At 40.8% G+C, this 23,418-nt stretch overlaps 1 protein-coding gene across 1 annotated transcript in view; it reads left to right on the top strand.

Annotated features, from left to right (window-relative positions):
• The window catches only part of MTHFD1 (methylenetetrahydrofolate dehydrogenase, cyclohydrolase and formyltetrahydrofolate synthetase 1), a 33,248-nt gene that overhangs the window by 5,591 nt on the left and 4,239 nt on the right, over positions 1–23,418 (top strand). Inside the window, exons 3-26 of the mRNA XM_015865471.2 lie at positions 944–1,003; positions 1,720–1,773; positions 2,182–2,318; positions 2,458–2,558; positions 2,762–2,898; positions 4,284–4,395; positions 7,808–7,935; positions 8,474–8,571; positions 8,722–8,895; positions 9,111–9,247; positions 9,505–9,551; positions 11,772–11,879; positions 11,978–12,052; positions 14,052–14,154; positions 15,129–15,205; positions 16,152–16,292; positions 17,287–17,355; positions 17,875–17,986; positions 18,169–18,308; positions 18,724–18,765; positions 19,789–19,889; positions 20,839–21,016; positions 21,664–21,771; positions 22,277–22,429. Coding sequence (XP_015720957.1) covers positions 944–1,003; positions 1,720–1,773; positions 2,182–2,318; positions 2,458–2,558; positions 2,762–2,898; positions 4,284–4,395; positions 7,808–7,935; positions 8,474–8,571; positions 8,722–8,895; positions 9,111–9,247; positions 9,505–9,551; positions 11,772–11,879; positions 11,978–12,052; positions 14,052–14,154; positions 15,129–15,205; positions 16,152–16,292; positions 17,287–17,355; positions 17,875–17,986; positions 18,169–18,308; positions 18,724–18,765; positions 19,789–19,889; positions 20,839–21,016; positions 21,664–21,771; positions 22,277–22,429 — 2,592 coding nt within the window. The remainder of the gene's footprint in view (positions 1–943; positions 1,004–1,719; positions 1,774–2,181; positions 2,319–2,457; positions 2,559–2,761; positions 2,899–4,283; positions 4,396–7,807; positions 7,936–8,473; positions 8,572–8,721; positions 8,896–9,110; positions 9,248–9,504; positions 9,552–11,771; positions 11,880–11,977; positions 12,053–14,051; positions 14,155–15,128; positions 15,206–16,151; positions 16,293–17,286; positions 17,356–17,874; positions 17,987–18,168; positions 18,309–18,723; positions 18,766–19,788; positions 19,890–20,838; positions 21,017–21,663; positions 21,772–22,276; positions 22,430–23,418) is intronic.

Here is a 23,418-nt window from a genome sequence, read left to right as displayed (position 1 = left end):
GTATCTGGTGTCTTCTGAGCTGGAAGAATGAGTCAGTTATCTTTTACTTTTGTTCTATAGTCAAGTATATCTTCTTTTACACACTGTATGTTGTCTTTTTGCTGACATGTCTCTTCTGCCTATATGATCCTAAACTCAGTAGACTCTACAAGGGAGGCAGTCTCTTTGTATAAGCCCACGGAATAAGTGTGTGCTGGTTGACTGGCTAATACAGTCATCCTTGCAGCTTGTGATCCATGTGAGAAACAAAGATATCTCCCTAGTGTCAGAGAGCTGCGTTTTGGGAGTTTTCTTAATATTTCTTTCCTGTTTACCCTTTGTTTTCTAACAGTTACCAGGAGAATTACCTTTAGCCAAACATAATGGATAATGCACATAATTGCACTGTAATCACCCAATTCTGCCAAAACTACAGACATTTGTTCTACTTGCTGCTTTGTGCATTGTGCTGTTTTTACTTTGTTGATTTTCCTTGTTTGATGAGAAAATTCTCAAGCTATGAAACAGCAGTGGAAGAATCTACTCCACAAAGGCAAATGTGTATAAAATTAAGACTCCTGAGCACCAAAGGGGACCAACTTTTGAAAAGCCTCAGATAATTGGATGCTCTCAGCACCTACCGATCCTGTTAATTAACTTTCTCAGATGAGATGGCAAGCAATATTTTCTGCTTTTCTGCTTCACTGTGTTTTTGAGGGTTTTCTAACAGATGTTAATGGTATTTATGCAGGAGATCAGACAGCCTCCCTTTAGCTGCCTCTTACTTAAAAGAGCGCTTTCCTGTTAGCTCCAGATGCCTTTAGTCTGTATCAGTGTGGTATGGTTATTCAAGAACACCTTTTTCTCCTTGATGTAGCTTTGAGGAAGCTGGGTGTTAGGCCATTCTCAGCCTGTGGCTGGGTCTCTACTCTGCAGGGTGTCTCAACTGTCTTTTCAACTTTAGGTTGGAAATCGGGATGACTCGAACCTCTACATTAACATGAAGCTGAAGGCTGCTGCTGAGGTAATGCCCAAACTGGTAATTTTGGGGGTTTTTTTACCTCCCTAAAATAGGTCTAATCAGAACATGAAATTACAGATGTGAATCAAATAGCTTTGTTTAAGCTTTGTGTGTATTGGAGAAACCAATGGTAACCTGAATTCCTTGTTATAAAGGAATAATACAGATGTGTAATCTGATGCAGAGTGGGGTTTTCTGTTGTAATCCTGTGGGTTGGAGCTGATTACACAAAAGGTTGCCTAAATGACACGTGTCTGAAGTGCTGATGTTCTGTCTTCACTGACCTGTGGCCATGTGCTGACCTTCTCTCAGTTTCTTGTTGATGCATAGCTGCAGTTGCCTTACATCTGTCATCAAGAGGTCCATTGCATGCTACATCAGGGCTGGGAATTTAATGAGTCCCTGTTTTCCTAGGTGACAGCTGGCATCTATGCTGGCATCTTAGAGCAATATGCTGTCAAGCCAAGATGCAGTTGTTCATGCCAAAAGGTGAATGGAACAGTTGAAAGATGGGCCAATATAAGTAGGCAAAGCACTAATCTTTCATCTTCTGCACTAATGGCATTTCCAAATACGAGGACTGTAGCAACAGAAATAGGAGATAGACCTGGGAAGTATGACAAAATGGAGATGAGGGTGAGCTTGACTGAAAGAACAGCCAGATCAATCTCTGATGTCATTTTGGAAATCGGATAATTGCTGGGTGTTCTCATTTGCAGATTGGGATCAGTGCCAACCACATAAAACTACCAAACACAGCAACAGAAGCTGAGGTAAGTAGTGTAGTTGATAAAGAAAAATCACATAATTTCGATTTCAAGCTAAAGGGGTGAAGTTACCTTTTTTAGTAAAATAGGAGGGAAAGGCTGCTTGTCTGCAGATGCGACTCATGAAAGAGGAACAGGAACCCGATGAGTTATTTGGGTTTTTTGTTTGCTTTTTTTTTATCTTATTTTTTTTTCTTTTAAAGAAAGCTGAAGCACAGCTACATAAAATATAGAAACTTTAGCAGATGTATTTCTCAGAATAAAAAATGTGGGTCATTCATACTTTTTGTGTGGAACAAACCAAAGTGTGCTCTGTTTCTTTTAATCCAGGTAGGGTTGTGTTGTGTTGTTTTTTACCTTCTATTAATTTTGCTTCGGTTTATCAGCCATTAGGTTTTTGGTCTTTCCTTGTAGGTCCTCAAGTGCATTGCTTCTTTGAATGGAGACCCTGCTGTTCATGGCTTCATAGTGCAGTTGCCCCTTGACTCTGATAAACCTATCAATACTGAAAAAATAACCAATGCTGTTGCACCTGAGAAGGATGTAGATGGGTAAGATGACATCACCACTAGAGAACATCACAGCTACTCCTGAATTAGGCTTTTTTTTCCCCCCTTTTTCCTCCCTCCCCTTTTAACTGGTAATTATGAGACTGAACTTACTTGGCCTCTTTGTTCTTTCAAAATACAGCTTAAGTAGCATCAATGCTGGGAAACTGTCTAGAGGAGACCTTGGAGACTGCTTTATTCCATGTACTCCAAAAGGATGCATGGAACTTATCAGACAGACAGGTAAGGAGGTTTCCGTTATTCATGAACGCAGTAGTCTTCAGCGAGAGGAACAATTATCCATGTTTCAAGTAATGCAAAACCCAAAAGAAAAGTAGTATCCTGGAAAATATTATCAAGATACATATTGCCCAATATACTCCTGAGCTATTTGAGATTGGGATGCAGAATGACATTTTATCTTCTCCTACCTTCCTGTGGTATAGGCATTCAGGTTACGGGGAAAAGAGCTGTAGTGGTTGGTCGCAGTAAGATCGTTGGTGCTCCTATGCATGACCTGCTGCTCTGGAATCATGCAACAGTAACCACTTGCCATTCAAAGACCTCAACACTGGCTGAGGAGGTAAGGGAAGGATGGACTCATGAGGCTGTACTTGTGTTGCAAGCCAGTGCTACCAGCTGCATGTTTTTTGCTTGATGTTGTCTAAGTCAGTGGGTTTGGGTTATTTTTAATCTGAAATAGTTTTCTGGTATTGTTCTCCAAATGTTTGCCTGAATCTACTGCTGTTGAAGGCCCTTACTTAGAGGGCTGCAATTATAACAATAAAATTAATATTTTTATTCAGGTTAGTACTGGGAATTTAATCATTCTTTCCTAACCTCCAGGTAGTGGCCTGCAAGACAGAGTGTATGTTTTTATTTGTTTTTTCCCTAAAAATGCCAAGTGATCTTCTGCTTTCATGTCTAGGAAATGATAGACCAAATTCCTTCTCCGTGTTTTTGTTCTAGTCTAATTTCTGTTGCTGGGAGTTTGTACCATTTTCTTCTTTAGCAGTAAGAATGACAGAAATAGTGTGTTGCTGTGCTGCCACCTACTTGAATTTTGTTGAGCAATCAACACTGCCAGGCTTTATAGGCAAGTACCAAAGCTGGAATGGAGGTAGGTGTACTTGAATATAACTCAAGTGCAAGATCAGAAACGCTACAATTCTTCATTCCATTAAGTTGCTGTTCATGAAGACTGTCGTTAGGCTGATTAACAACAGAAGTGCTAATTTGTAATGAAATCTTAAAAAATAGCTCTTCAAAGAAAAAATTCCAGAGGACAGCAGCTTCCTAAGGATACAAATGAAGCAGCAGGTGAAGTAGAAGGGAGTTTTTGTCCAAGGTTCTAGTAGGAACTTTGTGACCATATCTGTCATTCTTGCTGATTACTGTCTGAACAAATACTGCTGCTGAATTACAATCAGCTTCCCCATGTCTTGCATGTTACACGGACCTGGACATAAAAATCACAACACTGCTGCCACAAATGAAGTGCTGCTTACTGTTCTGTGTAGGGGTTGCTCTCAGCAGCTGTCTGATGAGTTCTGGGTGTATTTCTAGTAGTGAGAAGCAGATAATATGCAGCTTAATATGCAGGGATATTTGAAGGAAGGAAGATCAGAGTATGCAGAAGGCTTTCATCTATAAGTACTGTGTATCATCCATTTGGGAATCATGGAAGAGTTCAAAGGAGGTTGTGAAGTGTTGACTAGCAACGGTTCAGGGTAGGAGCATGAAAATAGGCTGCAGTTTCTGGCTGTGGGAATTTGTCCTTGCCAAGGAACTGTTAGCTGCCTTTCATTGCTGATAATGCCCTTCCATTCCTCTAGATGCAATGGGTGAGCACACATTTTCACTACAACTGAAACTGATTTTAAGTTGCGGTTGGAGCAGCTCTGCCTTTTTCTACTGTTGGTGTGGTACAGAGTTGTTCGTATGGATTTGTGTTTCTTTTTTTTATAGGTTGCTAAAGCTGATATCCTGGTGGTTGCAGCTGGCAAAGCTGAAATGGTGAAAGGTGAATGGATCAAACCTGGTGCAATTGTAATAGACTGTGGAATTAACCATGTGCCAGGTGCGTGGGTAATGTATAAAGAGTGGGAATTTATTTGTATATAAATGCAGTTGCTATGTAAGTACATGGATACAGTTTCCTTGGTGTTTCTAGTCCATATGGATTTATTTCTCCTTTAAGTCTGCCTTAGGTAATGACAGCAACCCCTGTGAAGATTCAAGAATAATACAAAGATGGTCTTAAAGTACTGTTGTGAAGCAGATCAGTGATAGTTTTGCTTCTGCCATCCATGAGACTGATTATCCATAAAGAAAAGAGGAGGCCTATGTATTATTACAACATAGTATCTATGTAATTTGCCACATCTATATAGCTAAATCCTGCTGCTGTTGTCACTTGTGAGCGTGCAGCTTTGCTGTCATTAATTTGCACAGTTAGATCTCATTAAGCTGTTCTGTTTGAAACACATAAATGGCAAGCAGTCTCTTAAAGTAGCTGTGGATCTGTTGAATCATAACATTAACATCTTAGGCTTGAATGACTGTTGTCTTGAAACAAAGCAGGTGCAGCAAGAAAATGGGTGACAGTGGCTCTGGCATAGAACAAAGTGCTTGAACATAATGGATTTGGGGGTAGGGTTTCATTTAGCTGAGGCACAGGCAGTCTGGCAATTTCTGTTTTCACCTCATTTTAAATCCAAATTGCAGATATTCAATGATATGGAAAATTAGTCACCATCCAACTATCTCTCTGCTACACCCACAGGGTTTTTAGAAGGTAGTTTTCATAATTAATCAGTCATCTTGTTGCCATTTAATGGAATGTAAAGAAATTTCTACTTAACAGTCTTATTCCTCAAAGATGACGTTGATTTGCATTAAAAGCCATTAATCCTCTGTCTAATTAAAGCTTAAAAAAAACCCTATCTGCTGTTGCTATTTGTTGGAATATTTGTGCCAAGCTTCCCAAAGTTGGGCATTGTGCTAAAAAACAGAGTCACTATTGAGATTGGCGAAGCAGAGAAGTCTGGACACTACTCCAGCCATGTGTACCATCGCATTTCTGACCTGATGACTTTTTTGGGGGGGCTTGATGTGAATTGCATCTCTGTGGTCACATTCCTGTTTCTCTGTGAGGAAAAAGATTTCAGATGAATCTTCTGGAAAGCCAGTGCCAGAACTGGGAGAACTGATGCTTTGAACAATGGGGAGATAAATAGCACAGTTGACATATGTTTTACCATAGCTTTAAGCACACCCAGCTATGTGCCTCCTAGGCATATGTGTGAATGCAGCTGAAGAAAAGAGAGATCTCTGCATGTGCAGCTGCGGGATGCATCAGGTCTTGCATTTCTGTGTTACAATTGAACAGAATTTCTTGCAGGTCTCTCAGTAGAGGGAGAGGGAGGGAGGACCTCCTGAAATCTTTCAGAAAAGGGTATCTTTTTCTAAACATCATCATATTTGTGTTTCTCACTGCTGCAGGTGGGTGTTAGTTCAGCAGGTGTTCTGAATGCCTTATTCCAGGCCTGTAGGATTTGCTTTGCTACAGGAATGAAGAGCGGTGCAGGCAGAGAAGTTTCCCAGAGATGGCACAGTGTCCTTCTGTGACTCTTGGTAGAGGAATTGTTCGTGTTCAGAGGATCCCTCTGATATGAGCTTTTGCAGCCCTAGCCATGTCCTTCTTCTCTTAGATCTCAAAGTCCTTGGATGCTGTCCATCATAAGTTCTAGCTAGCTGGATAACATATTCTACCAAAGAAACACAGGCATAGGGAATGCTTATTGATGTCACTGATGCTGTCTATGACTCTGTAGTTTAAGGGCAGAATGATGAATATTCAAGAAGGTAAATTAACAGGAAGAAGCTTTAGGTATGAGTTCTCCAAAATAATTTTTTAAAGGTCACTGGATAACCTCAAAGTTGCTCTCAGCAGCACTTGGTGTAAGGTGTGAATGCAGGGGCAAGGACTTAGGGTTTGTTTGGCTTGTGCTCATCACAGCGTCTGTCTTGTGTAGCAGATCAGGCTGTTTGTGTTTGAAGTCATGTGTTTCATATCTTGATTTCTTCATTTTGAGGTCTGGAGCCTTCCTGACTGGGGTGGTTGGTAAGCCTGCTTGGAATCCAAGGGAGAAAATATAATCATACTATTTGCCTTTTACAAACTTAATTAATCCTGCTTTCTGGGCTGGAAGGCCGGGCTGGTCTGCAGTTTGGGAAGTAAAACTTGTCAGTTGCTGTAGAAACCATGTTAACAGCTGTGCCTTAGCTCAAAGCTTGAACTTTAGGGAAAGTAAGTGTTGCTTAAAACACACATTCAGCAGAACATCCAAACAGCTGATTGTCAGTAACTGTGCGGCTAAACCTCAGTGTTGACAGGAGCTTTTGTTCCCTCTTGCATTTTACCACAGTAAGCTGTTAACAAGTTTGCTTTCTCTTACATTCTCCCTCCTCATCAAATGTATGCATGAATAGAACATAATCAATAACTTTAGCATACATTGATGGTATGCAAGATAACATTTCAGTTTAACAGCATTAAAATCTGCCATACATTGTTTTCACACTACTTAATGTTTTCTCAAGTCCTGATACCTGAAATACAGATCTGTCACTCCAGAAGGAAACTTATTTGCTTTCTTTTTGTCATACTGTGTCCATAACTGGTGAGTTCCTGAGATGATTCTCGTAGTTTACTAATGCATTTTGTCTTTTTATCTCATACGGGTGACCTTTAATTTCATGTGGTACAGCAGGTGGTAGCATTTGTTTCTGCCAGGAAGGAGATTGTTCTGCTGGAGCTCTCTTAAGCCACCTGTGAGGTTGGTTTTGATGAGACTGTGCTCTGTGACTGTAGTATTTACCAGTCCATTATTTAAGTGGCAATATGTAATAGAAAAGCTCAGTGCTTTCTATCTCCCATTTCTGTAAAGGGAGATAATTTTATTTAGTAAGGTCTAGATTTCCTTCAAAGTGGAACAGAGCAACTGTCAATCTTGGTTTTTGGAACAACAATCTTCCTTTAGTGTCTACTAGGTCACTGATTCGTATTTCCTTAATACTGAAAGTTTGCTATGTCTTCAGAGTAGTACAGCACTACATGCTCTACATGCACAGATGTAAGATTTGGTGTAAGCTCTGCTTACCCCAGTTGCTGGAAGCAGCATTTGTTTTGGAGTCTTCAGACTGTGACAGTCTCAGTTCCATTGAGAAAATATTTGATGCTGAAGAAAAGGGAGGCTCTCTGATCTGTCTGGTACTGATGACACATAATGGGAAGATGTAGACTGTGAGCCCTGATGTTCTGGGTGAAGTATGGTGGTAGCAGCTTCTTCTAAGGGTGTTGTTTTAACTTTGTTTTGCTGCTTCCTGTGTACTTAGCTTCTGGTTTGATTACTCCAACAGAGGAAAGGACTTCAGCTTCAGTCACTGATGCTCTTTCTGTGTAATTTAATCTTTCCTTAAATCCCCAGATAGCACAAAGGCCAGTGGAAAAAGAGTTGTAGGAGACGTGGCATACGCAACAGCAAAAGAGAAAGCTTCTTACATTACCCCAGTTCCTGGTGGTGTTGGACCAATGACTGTGGCCATGTTAATGCAGGTATGTGAACAGAGTGTGAAACATCACAAGTCATCTCCTCTATGTTTGCCTTCAGGGTATATTGCTGTTGACCATCAGCACACTACGAAGAGAAGTTGTTGCTTCTTCCTTGTTCTTACACAAGTCTAGTTAGTGTTTGCAGACCAATGAAGGTGAATGTGAAGAAAATGTTAGGAAGAACAACAATCTTTTAGATTTTTGTGTGTGCAAGTGTTTTGTTTTTAAACTTTAAGAGAAAGAAGAGAAGCACAGTAAAAGATGCTATATATTCTAATATTTATGTATGAATTGTATATTTCATTGGACTGGAATTTTATCTATCAGTATCTCTACAGATCTAGACAAATCTGTCTGTATTCCTCTCAAGAAAATTCAGAGCAAAACCTCATTCTGCACTGTTAGAAACAGTTGTAAATTAAAGCACTTTGTATTAGTTCAAACTGAGATAAAGAGGAGGGGAGAACCTGTTAAGGCTCTGTTAAACCAACAAGGTTCCTACAGTAGTTGTTGCTGTAATGCCTTTTCATGCTTGATTTAGAGTACAGTGGAGAGTGCACAGCGTTTTCTGGAGAAATTCCAGCCTGGAAAATGGAACATCCAATACAACCAACTTACCCTGAAGATGCCTGTTCCAAGGTAATGCTTTCAGAGAAATTGCTGATGATGTTCATGCGTTGTACTGACTTCTGTTGGCATACAAGTATGTAGATTGTAACTGGGGTTGAAGCAGGACATCTGTGAGAGGTCAGTAATATTTACTGATTGCCCTTGCTCTCTGTCTTTCAGTGACATTGAAATATCACGGTCTTGCATACCCAAGCCCATTGATCAAGTTGCAAGAGAAATTGGCCTCCTCCCTGATGAGTTAGAACTGTATGGCCAAACTAAAGCCAAGGTTCATCTGTCGGCTCTGAAACGTCTGAAGAACCAGCCTGATGGCAAATACGTTGTTGTTACTGGGTAGGTACTACAGTAACTAAGGAGACATCGCTTACATAGTGTCAGGATGAAAAGAAACTTTGATAGTGTTGCTTGTCACTGTGCTGTCTTTTGGCAAGCTGACTGTGTGGAGTATTGGCATTAACTGCAGTCACTGGGTGCCTGTGTTCTGCCTGTGTTTTGGGGTTCATCTACTATAGGATTTTCATTGTATCTGTTATACTTTCTCACTGCAGGATTACTCCCACACCTCTGGGTGAGGGGAAAAGCACCACCACCATAGGTCTTGTTCAAGCCTTAGGAGCACACCTTCACCAGAACGTCTTTGCTTGTGTTCGGCAGCCTTCTCAGGGGCCAACCTTTGGGATAAAAGGTATGAGCTGACTGAATGGGAGGAGACAGCAGAATGAAAATCTTTGAATGCTGCATTGTGGTTTTATATAATTCCCAGTAAGGATGACATTTCTTTAAGAAAGAAAAAGCCTTGGTAAGTCCTTCAGTGTTTCCTCAAGTGCCATGCTGGGATATTAACTAAGCTGCCTTCTTAAAGTCATTAATAAAAGTACGTACGTTACCACCCTGAGCTAGGGAGACCTTTATTTGTGTGATTTGACTGTTGTCTTTCCATAGGAGGAGCTGCTGGTGGTGGCTATTCTCAAGTTGTTCCCATGGAAGAGGTAATTGTTTACACAAAGCCTCATTGCACAGTTAGCTTGCAGACCTTGAAGAAACATTGCAGTCAGATAACTCAATTTCTGTGAGTAGCACTGCAAGAATGATTGCTTGATTTCAGCAAAGCTTCTTTAGAAAATGCACTTCTTTGTTTCAGAAGAATGTGTGCATGGTCAGGGAATTTCACAGAACTCAGAATTCCCAATCCCTCTATTCCCTCCCCTCTTCTGCCCCAAATTACTGCATACCCTCGAGCAAAGTACATCCTGTACCTCTTTTTCCCAGCATTGAAATTAAGATTACAATGACTTAATATGTTTTGGAAGCTTATTAAATAGTTCTGTCAGCAAGAGTGGTCGTTGACTCCTCCTGTGAGCTATTTTGGTGTGCTTGTGTTTTAGATTACTGACATGGAATAGGAAAAGGGAAAATGCAAATCAATAATGCCAAGACCTCAGCATGTGGGTGACTGGCACTGCAGTGCTTTTTTGGTGTGACTTGGCAACAAGTAAAATCCTCTGTTTGGGAGCAGGGAGCTGACAGGCACATGTAGCTCCTGTTCTTTTGCCTCCCCCAACTCTCTTTTAATTGCTTATAGAATCTTATCCTTGTCTTGCGTACCATTGGTTGATGCAGGACAGTTTTCAGAGGCTTACCAAACCATGACAGTGATCAAAGGGGCTGTTTGTTCCTATTAGTGCAGCAAGTCCAGAGAAGATTTGGGAAAAAAAAAAAAAATAAATAAAAAATAAAATGTTGAGGAGGCAGATGATTGATTTAGTCATGTGCCAAAAACACGTGTGAATGATAGATGTGACAGGAACAATAATCTCCTCCTGCTTGAGAGTGTTAGCAAGACAAGGTAAAAGACTGGGGCAGCAGCAGTGGGAAACAGACTCACACTTGAAATAAAGTGGCTGAAAGTTGCCAAGGAGGCTGTGGATGCCCCATCCCTGCAGCCATTCAAGGCCAGGCTGGATGTGGCTCTGGGCAGCCTGGTCTGGTGGTTGGCAACCCTGCACATAGCAGGGGGTTGGAACTGAATGAGCAGTGTGGTCCATTTCAACCCAGACCATTCTATATTATATGAAAGGACTTCAAGTATGACCCACGTGGTAGAAAAATACGTTGTGATTTCATGGGAGTATTTTAATCAATGCATGACTCCAAACACTAACGTTTCATGGTACAGTAGATGCAATAATGGCCTTGATACGCCATCAGATGTTTCTGCATGCAGCTTTCATCCCAGAAAATTATTAGCAAGTGAGACATTTTTCAATGATGGCTGTAGAATTAAGGTGGTAATAACTGCTTCTTATTACATATCAGTAGAATAAGAAAATTGGCATTTCTTAATTAGGATTTATAACTACCATGTGACTAGTTCCACTCTGGTTTCTTTATTTGCTGTTTGGTTTATAAGACCACAGTACCAGGGCTCTGACACAGTGGTATCATAGTCTTCTATCATAGCACTTTTTTATTGTCAGTTTTTCATTTTCCTCCTGTGCTGCACTGCTACAGAGGAAAAGAATCGTCTTAACAGCCTTCCTTCTCTGCCTTAATGCAGGTTTGTCAAGTAAACTCTATATCCAGAATCTTTTGTCTGTATAGCTACAGTGCAGGAAGAAAGCTCACGTAGACAAACCCACTCAAACCATCTTTTAACGAGATAGAACCTAGAAAATTACTAGCATTGTCACTGTGTAGTATGTGGTCTACAAGGCCTGCCTACGATACTGTGTGTGAGCTTATGCAGAGCTCTTTGCAACCACAGCTCTATTGCTAGCACCACCCAAGGCTGCTGGCTTGAATTTAGCACAGATATATTTGTGGGAGCAGCAGGAGCTTTAGCTAAGGTTCGTGTGAAGCCTGTTGTGCAAATGATGTGAGTGGGTCAGAAGGAAGGTGAAGGAGGAGCAATGCAGATATGCCATACCATGTTGTTCTCAGATATTAAGGAATGGTTCTCGTGTAAAAATCTTATTTGGAAGCTTTGTTTTGGAAGTTTGTAAAATGACATAAATGTGGGGGAGGCATTTTTCTGTTTTAGAGAAATTCTTTCCTCTCTTCCACATACCGCACTGAGCAATCTCTTCCCCCTCCACCCTCACTCGCTTTAGTGTTGCTATTAATATGTCTCTCTCCACCTGTCTACGATGTATTGAAATATATGAAAATTGCAGCAAGATGAGATAAGTGATATGTTCTATGTCCTTCAGTTTAACCTTCACCTCACCGGTGACATCCACGCTATCACTGCAGCGAACAACTTGGTTGCTGCTGCTTTGGACACACGTATATTCCATGAACAAACTCAGAACGACCAGGTAGGATCCTTTCTTCTTGTGTATTTCAATCCATCTCATTTCTGGTCATGATGTTTGGGGTGTGCCAGCAGTACTGACTGTATGTTTTGTTCTGCTAGGCTCTCTATAACCGTTTGGTGCCTTCTGTCAATGGAGTCAGGAAGTTCTCAGAGATTCAAATCCGAAGACTACAAGTAAGTTCACTAGTTTCACACTTGTTTATGATTCAGTTCTAATTACTCCACCTTTATGTATTCGGAGTTTGGTTACAAAAACACTTGTGTTATCCTGTAGGTCACAGAATCACATAGGCTGTGATCTTGAAGGTCTTTTTCAGCCTGACTCATGGAGTTGACCTGTCAGTAAACTATGTTCCTTAGTGCCTTGTCTGCATATGTCTTAAATACCTCTAGGGATGCAGACTCCACCACTTCCCTATAGGCAGCCTGTTCGAGTGCCTAACCACCCTTTCCACAAAGGAATTCTTCCTGATAGTCATTTTAAGCCTCCCCTGGCTCAGCTTGAGACCGTTTCCTTGTGCCTTGTCACTTATCATCTAACATAAGACTACAGCTGACTAGACCAACCAACAACTGGATTGTCATTCTGCTAGCATTTGTTCTCTGCATCAAGTGTGCAGAAGTCTGGCAGCCCATGTTACAGCACAGATAACAATGAGATGAGACTCCAAGGAGAAGAATCATTTGATTTGACTTCATTGTGTGCTGTGTGAGTAACACAGTGGGAAGAAGCAGAGAGATTAGTGCCCTTTGTTAATAGTGACAGTTTAGTGTTCTTGATGTAGTTTTAGAAAAGACCAGCATTAGTCTTTGTCTGTTACGGTCAGCTACAGATAAAGATGAATAATTTCTGTTCGTGTGACAGCTGTATAGATAATGCAGCACAAAAAAAAAGACGGTGTACAAAATTCAGCAAGAAAGTAAAGATTTTCTTGTCTTATCCAGATTGAGCAAGCAGGAAAGAAAACAAAAAATGTGTCCCCTCCATTCCTTACTTCTTGGCTCAGGAAAAAGAATCTCAGTTAAATGAGTGCACCTAGCACTGAATGTTGGACCCTGAGCAGGTCACAGTTCCTCTGGTCCTCAGTAATGAACGTGAGCCTTTGTGTATCCCTGGCCTCTTCATAAATGAGGAACAAGAGCAGTTTTTGCATTGAGCTTGAACCTTCTGGCTAGAAGGATGAAGTGGGGCCTGCTGAGCTTATTCTAAGAACAAACCTGTTTGAACAGTATTCATGCTCTATCAGTTGCCCACTTGGAGGCCAGGACCAATAAAATACTTAGGAAGATGAAGCTCTGATTTATAATTAGCTATAATTTTTCAACCATTAGAAAATACGTGGCCTGCTTCCACTGCTGAGCAAAGTAGTTCTGCCATGTGGCTTGGTGGGCTGTAAGGATGCTAATACTCGAGAAAGATGATCTTTTTCATTGTATGGTGGGGATTTGTTTGTTTGTTTTTTAAGGCTGTACTTGAAGAGGAAGAGAACAGACCTCTTTCTTCCCTGCTGTTCTTCTGGAGAAAATAGGGCTTAGCTCCTTCATAAGGCTTGCTCCTTCATAAATCAGCTCAATCATTTTCTTCATTGCTAAGCTTGCACTTGTATCAGTCTTGAGATAATTCTTCTCTCAATTAAACAACTTGGCAAACTGCCCATCCTCTCAGTATGTTCAGGATCAGCTTTCTGGGATGCTGGCAGCCTTGTGACCGAATTGTTTAATTCCTCCTTTGTGCTGCTTAACCAGCGTGCTGAAAGCTGTGTCTTCAAATATGTATGGCTGTGTGCAGTGACCCTAGGCAAACTAATGAGAAATGGATGTAAGCATGTGAAACTAATGATTAGAACAAGGCATGTAAGGAACTGCAGAGCTTTCTTTCTTATGCTTTCTGTAGATGCCTTGCACAAAATTAGGTGACAGGCTGCCCTGACGAGCTCTATTATCTGCTTTGCCCTTTGCTAGTTGGTGAGCAGCAAGCCCTGCTTCCAGGTTAACGCTGATACAGATCAATTTATGTTGTTGTGGGGCTTGAAGGGACACCGGTAGGGCATTTCCTCCTTATTTCTGGATATTCAGGTGCTGCCGCCAAAGGCAAATGGTTGTAGTGAAAGGTTCATTTCTCTAAATCTTCTCATTATACTTTATTATTATTATTTCTTCTTTCCTCCATCAGAAATTGGGCATTAACAAAACTGATCCTGCAGCCTTGACGAAGGAGGAAGTGAACTTATTTGTGAGACTGGACATTGACCCAGCTACCATAACATGGCAAAGAGGTACAAAAACCATTACATTAAACTATTGCTAAAAAATAACAACCCACCAAGACTTATCAAATGAAGCAGCAAGTGTAGGAAGAACAAAGTTTTCTGAGATAAAGGAAAGCAAAGCAGTGCTGGTCTCTGTTTGGTGCAGTGGGTGCCTGCAGATGGGATCTTGTTTCTAAAGGGTCTGACACCAGGGCTTGGATCTTAATCTTTGTGAATTCAGACTGTGCCTCACTAATTGGTGCAAGTTTCTGCTTGTTGTTTTGATGGCTACTGAGGGAGTTTTCAGTTTGGCAGCCATAGCAAACAGTCTTTCTGCCTGCACATTTGAGAAAGCACTCTGAGCAAGGAGAGGCTGCTGCTCTGGAATTAAACTGAATTTTAGTCTGCCCACTTGCTCTCTTGGGGACTGACAGCAGAAAAAGGCTCAGTGTTTTGTTGTTTCTTTTTAAAAACATGTTTAAAGATACCTAAAGTAAGATCCATCTCTGGTCTTGCTGAATCAATATTTCACTAACAAAAGGAATTTCAGATAAGAGGGGGGGCAAATATAAGCCAGTATTTGATCGCTTATGTTTCAAGGGTAATTTGAGCTAATGGGCTTGTAGGGAATGTCATTAAATAGTAGACTCTGACCATTTTACCCTTTCATTTACAAAATGTTAATTTTATTTCTTTTTTTCCATAGTAATTTCCTGATCTCATTTTGACTAATAACGGTGAAAAAGAAATTGGTATAATACAGGCAGCTCCTTTTTTTTTTCCAAAGAGGTTTTGGACTTGTGGTTATTGAGGGAGGTAGATTTCTGGTTGCAGTGCAGTCTGCATTGACTGTGAGCATCTAAACGTCATTGCAGTTCAGTTGGAGAGGATGGTGTCCCAAGCTGCCATCCGCTACTCATGGCTTAGTTTGTGATGGTATAGAGATGTGATTTTGGTCACGCAGTGTGACTTCTTGCTTCTTTCTTTTTGCATCCTCACAGTACTGGATACAAATGACAGATTCCTTAGGAAAATCACTATTGGACAGTCTCCAACAGAAGGCGGCTTTTCACGAGTGGTAATTATTTTCTTTTCTTGCATTTTGTAAAAGAACACTTAAAAAAACATGAATGTGAAGTAAACTTCTTCAGCTCCAGATGTTTGTCTTACTGGTACCTTGTTCTGGAGACAGCAAAAAGTCTCATTAGCTAAGCAATTAAATTCGCTACCAATGCAGTGTGTAGTTTCTGTTCTTTTCATCCCTTTGATTGTTGGATTCCTGAATTGGGATGACTGTGGCATAGTAACGGTGACATATGAATGCTCTCTGCAAATACAGTGCCTGGCAATTGCTATCTAATCTTAGCCAGTGCATGTGCTTTGGGTGGGATGCATCTGGCTCTAATTCAATATCTGAGCTTGTTGTCTAGATTCATTGTATAATCAACATAGAAAAACAGGCAGTCAGGACCATGATATTTTTGTCCTTTAAGTAACTGTCAAATTAACAGTTCAAATGAGTTGTGGTCATAGAGTCCTGCTTTTATTTACCAAAAGGCCTCTAGGGTGCCTAGCTTCAATGGAGGTATTGTGTTATATCCGATGAATTCTACCCTTCCTTTGCTATAGAACCAATTCTGGTTGTCTTTGCTTTTTGTTTTTCCTTTCTCTTATACTGTACCATTTAGTAATGGTTAGATGAGTTAGTAAGCTCAGTCTTCAAAAATGTATTGTTGGTGTTAAGATTCTTACATGAATCACCAGTTTTGTGTCAGGAGGGAGTCATGTAACAGCAATGGAATGAGTGTATCTTACTTTATTTTGCAGAAAATAATTATTTGAAATTGTGAATTTAAATTATGTATATTCTGAGAGTAGCATTTTAGATTTGTTCTCATGGATGAATGTCTGTATTTACTTTTTATTACAGTGGTGATAACTGACTTTTTTCCCCCAAGAGTTTAAATGAAGTGAGGGTTTTTGCTGAGGAATTTTGATCAATTCACATTCTTTGTTTCTTGAAGGCTCAGTTTGACATCACAGTGAGCAGTGAAATCATGGCAGTTCTAGCACTCTCTGATGGCCTGGATGACATGAAAAAGCGACTGGGCAGAATGGTAGTAGCTTCCAACAAGAGAGGAGAACCAGTTACAACGGATGACCTTGTAAGAGAGTTATTCCATTCTTGAATGCTGACTTTCCCCTATTACTTCTGAAAGTCCTTGGATTGAAAAAACATTGAGATGGTTCTGTATGGGATTGACTTCAGTATATAGAACATGAAAGATGAAATTTTAGTCTCTGGAGTTTATAAAGGATTTCTATGTTGGCATGGCTAGCACCTTATGCAGTGACTGTGTATACATGTGTTTTGGGCAGGGACAAAGGGTTCTGTGCAATGTACCATGTGTCAAATCAAAGTTAACACGGTGATTGCAGAGACCAGACTGACACAATAAGATCCTTCTGCTGTAGTATAACCAGTATCACGAGTGCACTACCAAGAAACTCGAAGGAACTGGGGAGAAATGAGGAATCAAAAACTGACTGTGGGTTTTCAGGGATGGAGATGTACTGAAGTGTTATTGATTGACAGGCCTGAAATGTCATCATGGAAATCTTGCTCTGTATCTTTCATTATTCTAGAGATGACTGAAGTTTAAAGCTTATCCATTAATGTTAACTAAGCCTTCATGTGGCAAGACTTGAGACTAATGAAACATAGCAGTGAATGTCTTTGAAAAAAAATATAGATGTATAATTGAGTGCTGCAATTCAACTGACATTAAAAGGGAAGAAGAAATTGTCTTGGCAAACTTTCCCTGCTTTCTGCCATTCAGTGGGGCACAAGAAACCATGTGTACCTAAGGGTTACTCTCTCTCTGCTCTTCCTTTCTCACCTCATTATAGCATTAAAAGAGCACTTTGTCTTTACTCCTAAGTAACTTGGCCAAGCAAGGTCATAATGGAAGAGGCTGCATTCAGCAGAAATCACCAATTAGAAGGATGCAAAAGGCATTATTCTGCTCTGCTCAGACCAGCATATTCTGCAGCAATTGCTGCTTGCATTCCTGCAAGCTCACCAGAAGGTCTTGACACAGTATAGAAACTGTCTCAGTACATCTGGAAACTGATGGCTGTCTTTGTTTTTTCTTTCAGGGAGTAACAGGTGCTTTGGCAGTTTTGATGAAAGATGCAGTTAAGCCAAACCTGATGCAGACACTAGAGGTGAGCACAGATGATACACTCTGTGTTTTGAGAAGCAAAGAGTGTTCCCTAACCTCATTCATCTCAGTTGATATGGACTTACTCTGTTTAAACTTGGAAGCTTATTGTTGTTTCCTACCTAAGATTCAGGGCTAGGGGAAAAGAAAAAAGCTTCTTTATAGGCCTGACATCATCATGTGGATGGCCCTGGGGAAATGCAGTACACCTTGCTGTGTCTGTTTTGTTGACTAAGGTCAAGGAAATATTTTGACAATCTAGATGGTATGGGTGCAAGAAAATGGCAGAGTTGCTAAGATTTAGCCATCCGTTTCCAAAGTGGGTCAATACCTCCACTTCTACAGATCATAACAATCCACTTGGCGATGAAGCCCTTAGTACTGATGACGAATATTTCTTCTAAGAACTTCTCTTTTTACCCTTCAGATACTGTACTACTCAGCACCTGAAATGATGCATGTATGCAAAACGTTACCCCCCTGATTTTCTTTATTTCTCTTTGCCTCCCTCACCCTTTCGTAGGGAACTCCTGTGTTTGTTCATGCGGGACCTTTTGCCAATATTGCACATGGGAATTCTTCAGTGTTGGCAGACAAAGTAGCGCTGAAGCTTGTGGGCAAAGAGGGTTTTGTTGGTAAGTGTGTGGTGTTTGTTTTTCAGGGAAAGATTTCCTATTTTATTATCATGAATGCTGTTTTTTGTTGGTTTTTTTGCTGTCCCAGAAGCTTCTGATTTCTGCAATCAAAGCACTGATTTCTCTGCCCAGCAACCTCTCACAAACTTCAATATTGTTTGTTATTTTTCCTCCTACTCCAGTTACAGAAGCAGGGTTTGGCGCAGACATAGGCATGGAGAAGTTCTTTAACATTAAGTGTCGTTATTCTGATCTCCGGCCCAATGTGGTGGTGTTGGTTGCTACTGTCCGAGCTCTGAAAATGCACGGAGGAGGGCCTACAGTAAGTAGTAAATAAGGTTTTATTAGGCCTGAGGGGCTTTTGTTCCAGTCCATCAACTTAAAGCTCTGTAGGGTTTGATTTGCTTATAATTGTCTTAAGATTTACAGTTATCCATATGTCCCTGCTGCTTGCAAGCTGCTTCGTTGTATTATGTTACATATCCATACCTGCTCATTTCATTTTCCCAAGGAAGTACACTGGGGCACATTTGTTGTTATCATAATCCTTAGTTTGTTATTTTGTGAGAGCATCTTGGCAGCCTTTTTTCTTGCTTTCCCCCTTAAAAGAATAGGATCAGGCTGAAGTAGAATGGTGTGTCTTGGTGCAGTTTAATAAGAATCAATGCTAATAGTCAGAATACAAATCTTATGGGGTACAACCCCCCTTTTATGTTTTCTTTTAATTCACTCTCCAGGTCTCTGCTGGGGTACCTTTGCCAAAGGAGTACACGGAGGAGGTAATCTTAGCTTTCTTCAGCCATTGTGACAGTTAACCAATTAATTGTAGTCGTTACACGATATTATCATTCAGTGCACGCATGGACAGCTAGTGTGTGTCATTTCTATAGCTGGCAGGGAAATGCTTCCTCATACAAGCTTTAGTGTCCTTTTTTTATCTTCTAATGCTGTTACATTGCCTCTGCTCTTTCAAGCATTTATTGCACTTGACCCAGCCGGCATTCGGAGCTTTCCTTTTCTCCTGAGCTTGCATAATTGTCTGTGAGCTCAATTTTTCATAGTAATGTCTGCTCAGTGTCCCTTGACCCTCTCAGTACAGAGTAATTGCTGAGCTGAAATATTGTCTCTGGAAATATTCGGAGTGCCTGTCTAATTGCTCCCTGCTTTGCAGCAGCAGTTTTGTTTTCCCCTTGCCCTTCTTTTGCAAGCAGGGAGGAAAGTGAACTAAATCTGTTTCTGCCCTTGTGCCTCAAATGGTTACGTGCACTTGGGTAATTGATCTGGTTCAGCTTTTTCACTTCTAACGCTTCTCTGTGGATTTTTCTTTTGATAAGAAGGGATGAAATGTCTTCACTTCCATGAATAATCTCTGATGGTGTAAAAATGTAAATATACGTGAAGTGAAAGCTGTTATCACAAACTTCAAACAAATGTCATGAAATTCACTGCTAATGATATTTAATACACGAAGACGGATGTGTCATAGAGGAAAATGAGGTTTTACTGTGAGGAGATAATGAGCACAGGTATTGACTTCAGAATAACAAAAAATGATATAGTGCTTTCTCCTCCCTTGATTTCCATCTTCAGCTACAAAGTTATTAGAAGCATTCATTCCTTTTCCTGTTTTCCATGCTAGACCATGCACTGGTCCTAAGTGTTCAGAAAGCAGCTCTGAAATTCCGCCTCTGTGGTTTCCGTTCCTGCTTTGGCACTTAAATAATGAGCTATGGATGCGGTGGATTTGGAGTAAAGGTTTCACTGTCTCTCATAAAATGTATGTTCTGCTTGTTGATCTACAGAATCTTCAGCTGTTGGCAAAAGGTTGCAGTAACCTAAGCAAACAAATCCAAAATGCTCGGCTGTTTGGTGTCCCAGTAGTAGTGGCTGTCAATGCTTTCAAGTAAGTGAGCTGGGCTGTGGAACCGATGCATGAGAATAAAATGGTGGCACTTTTTATGCTACATTTAACACGCTGTCTTGTTTTCAGCACTGTCAATGTGTTGTTTACAGGAAGCAGCATTCTGCAGTGCTTGAAGATGCTGAATAAATAGCGGAGCTCTGCTCAGTCATTTCAAATGCATGCTCTGGTTTAGTTTAGCTTAGGATCTTGTGATTAATGACTTACATGCCATAGCTTACACCCTAACTGGCTAAGTTACTGTAGACAAAAGGTGCCTGTGACAGTATGGGATCTAAGTTCATAACCGATGGTGAAGTGCCTGTGCTGTAGACCACATTGCGTTCAGTGGTCTGCAGTATGAAGTCATGCCAAACCAAGAAGCATTTCAGGCTCTGCACATTGTACTACAGAGGAATCAGAATCTCTGTGTGGTCTTTCTTTATACAAAAGCAGAAGGGCTTTGAACCGTTGCATTAAATCTGGTGCCAGTTAAAGCAGAGTAGCCAGCTAAGGATTGTTCATCTGAAGCGAATGTGTATTGGCTGTTTTAGAGAAAGTATGGCTTTATCATGTGTGCACATGATACAGAACATCTTAGCATCTGCAAATCAGCAAGTGCTAATGCCTCTTTGAGTTTTCATCTGAAAACAAGAGTTGTGTTATTGATAGAAGCATGAAATCTGGAATACTGCTGTTGGCAATCTTGGGTTTACACATGTAGTTCCAGGCCAAGTTCTTGCTCTTTGTCTTGACATGGCATCATTCACCAAGGTGGAGCAGCCGTGTGGTGGATACCTCCTCAATAGATCTGGCTTCTTGATGGCTGGATCCTGTAATTTCTTCGGGCAGCATTTAACTTTTATTGACAAGAATGAGAGAAGGGTAGAACAAACCCTTCATTTACCGTGCATACGTTCTGATACAAATAGGCAAACATTTCCCTTTACAGGACAGATACGAAGGCTGAACTGGCTCTTGTAGTACAACTGGCAAAAGAAGCAGGAGCATTTGATGCTGTGGAGTGCACTCACTGGGCAGAGGGTGGTAAAGGAGCTGTTGCATTGGCTCGGGCTGTTCAGAGAGCATCACAGACACCCAGCAACTTCAGGTTCCTCTATAATGTAGAGGTAAGAATTACATGATTGCAGAGGTACTTTTCTAAAATAACTTAGTTTGTCTGGCTTAATTGGCTGAAAGTTGCCTGTAACTCTGCTCAGAGAACCTGAGAAGAAAATGGCTTTTAGAACATAACGTTTTCTCCACGAGTCTCAGATACCTGGTTTGTCACTTCCTGTTGTTTTTACTACTAGATGAAATATAGTTTACTTTTTATAGTGAAAGATGCTACTCTGACACAGCTAGAAATAGCGAACAGGGTTACTACTGTGACAGACAGCCACGTTCCAGGGTAGGGAGAAGTTTATTCTTTGACCTGAGACATGTTCTTGTCAGAACGTGGACTGGAACAGCCTTCATCAAACTTGTTTCCTTACTGGAGAATTTCTGGGTGTACATGGTGCTCAGGATGGGAATATAATAAGCTGCGGAACAGGAAATGGAATGTCCATTTCTAACTTGTTTCTTTCTCTGGAAATAAGTCTTACAGTTATACAGCACAGGTCAGGTGGAAGGGTGTGCGTGTATGTGTGTATTTCTAATGACTTTGTACTTAAATGAATTTGATGGTGACTCAGAGGTAACAAAGTCACTGTTAGTTACCATGCTGTGGCCTGAAAGTACCCAGGCCGTGCTCACTTGTCTGTCTTTTTTCTAGCTTCCTGTTATAGATAAAATCAGAATTATTGCACAGCAGATCTATGGGGCAAGTGACATTGAGCTACTTCCAGAAGCTCAGGAGAAAGTCGCCGTGTACACTAAGCAGGTTAGTTTTCCCTGTCACCCGATACCCAGTGATGCTTTTCATTTTAAAATAATCATAATGAAATGGTGTTCAGACTGCACATAAAAGAGGATTCCTCACAATATGCAATTATGTCGATCAAATAGTTCCAATTAACCCGCTTTAGCTGTATGAGAGCTTTAGTTCTGAGCTGTTTGAAGCAATATTTTGGGAAGAAAGTAGAAAGAAAGATATCTAGATAGCCAGCACTTCCATAACGCTTCCATACCATTAATCCTTTCCTTGGCTGGACGTGCTGGGATCCATAGTTATTCTTCCCTTAATAGCAGGAAGAGGGGCAGAGTTGGAGAGAAATAATTAGGATGCAGAGTGGTCAGTGGATCAGCTAGGCTTTGGGTGAGGAAATTGCTTAAAATTACCTGGTAACACTGAGAATGGTAAAACAGAGCAATATATTTTTGCATACAGGAATGGTTACTGTTCTTTTCACTTCTCTTTCTCTCCTCTTTTTCATTGTCATGCCCAGGGCTTTGGAAACCTGCCAATCTGCATGGCTAAAACTCACTTATCGTTGTCTCATGACCCTGAACAAAAAGGAGCTCCTACAGGTTTTATTCTGCCAATCCGAGACATTCGGGCCAGTGTTGGTGCTGGGTTCCTGTACCCACTGGTAGGAAAGGTGAGTGAATGAGTAAAACCCTCAACTGTGGGGTGAGAATAATACTTCACATGCATTCCAGTTATGGAAGGTATCTTCAGTGCAAAGAGTCCTTACCGTTTACAGATGATGTTTTAATCATCCAGTGCATTAGATGCCCTTAGTAGGGTTTTTTTACAAGGGGAAGAGGGAAGCTAAAATAAACCATTTGAACATCCAGCAAGCTCTCTATGTCCCACATCTCTGTCTTCTTGAAATTCAGGATAAGGGTGAACTCTGCATATAATGAACTGTGGGAACAGCGGACTGATGGAGGGGGCTGCCTAATGCTCCTGTGACTTGGAATTCCTATTGCACTTTGCAGTACTGCAGCTGAAATCTGTGTGCACCAGCAGATAGAACTAAACAACTTTTCCACAGCTTACAAAGCAAATAACTTTTGATGAGACAGCTCCAAAGCAAAGCTGATCTGTACTGTTCATCATTTGTCAGTCGCCCCTTCCATTATTTTCCTCATCGTTTTGCTGACCATCTGTTTGCTGTTTGGTCTGTATCAATCCCAGCAGTTTATTTCACTGTGCCCTCGAGTTCTTATTTTCTGTTCTTTGAGATGATTGTCACGTCAGCTGAGAGGTAAGAGAGTAGCTACAATGGAAGCAGGATCCTGGCATAGCTTTGATGTGAATGGGCTGGCAGAAAGAGGAGCTACCTGCAAAATGAACTAACATTCAGCTTTGTGTCTAAAGAAAGAATGTTAGGATGAAAGGCTGCACTGGAAATCTTATCTGGGGAATCTATTCTGGGAAAATGTTAAGTAACTTCTTCAGTTATGGCAGGACATGGAGCAGTTGGAGCAAGCAGCTCTGGCTTTTTCTAGCTATTTTTGGGCCTACACCTTTTTGTTTTTACTGAAGTCTTCATAGCAACATCTATTTTAATAAGCTGTCTTTCAAAACTGTTGCTGTCACACGGCTCAGACGCTGAAATGTGTTGCTTTAAGAGTTGTTTCC

The sequence above is a fragment of the Coturnix japonica genome, chromosome 5, assembly GCF_001577835.2.
Source record: "Coturnix japonica isolate 7356 chromosome 5, Coturnix japonica 2.1, whole genome shotgun sequence".
Classification (NCBI taxonomy): Eukaryota; Metazoa; Chordata; class Aves; order Galliformes; family Phasianidae; genus Coturnix; species Coturnix japonica.
The sequence above is the reverse complement of the archived record's forward strand: the minus strand, read 5'-3'. Positions and strand labels throughout refer to the sequence as shown.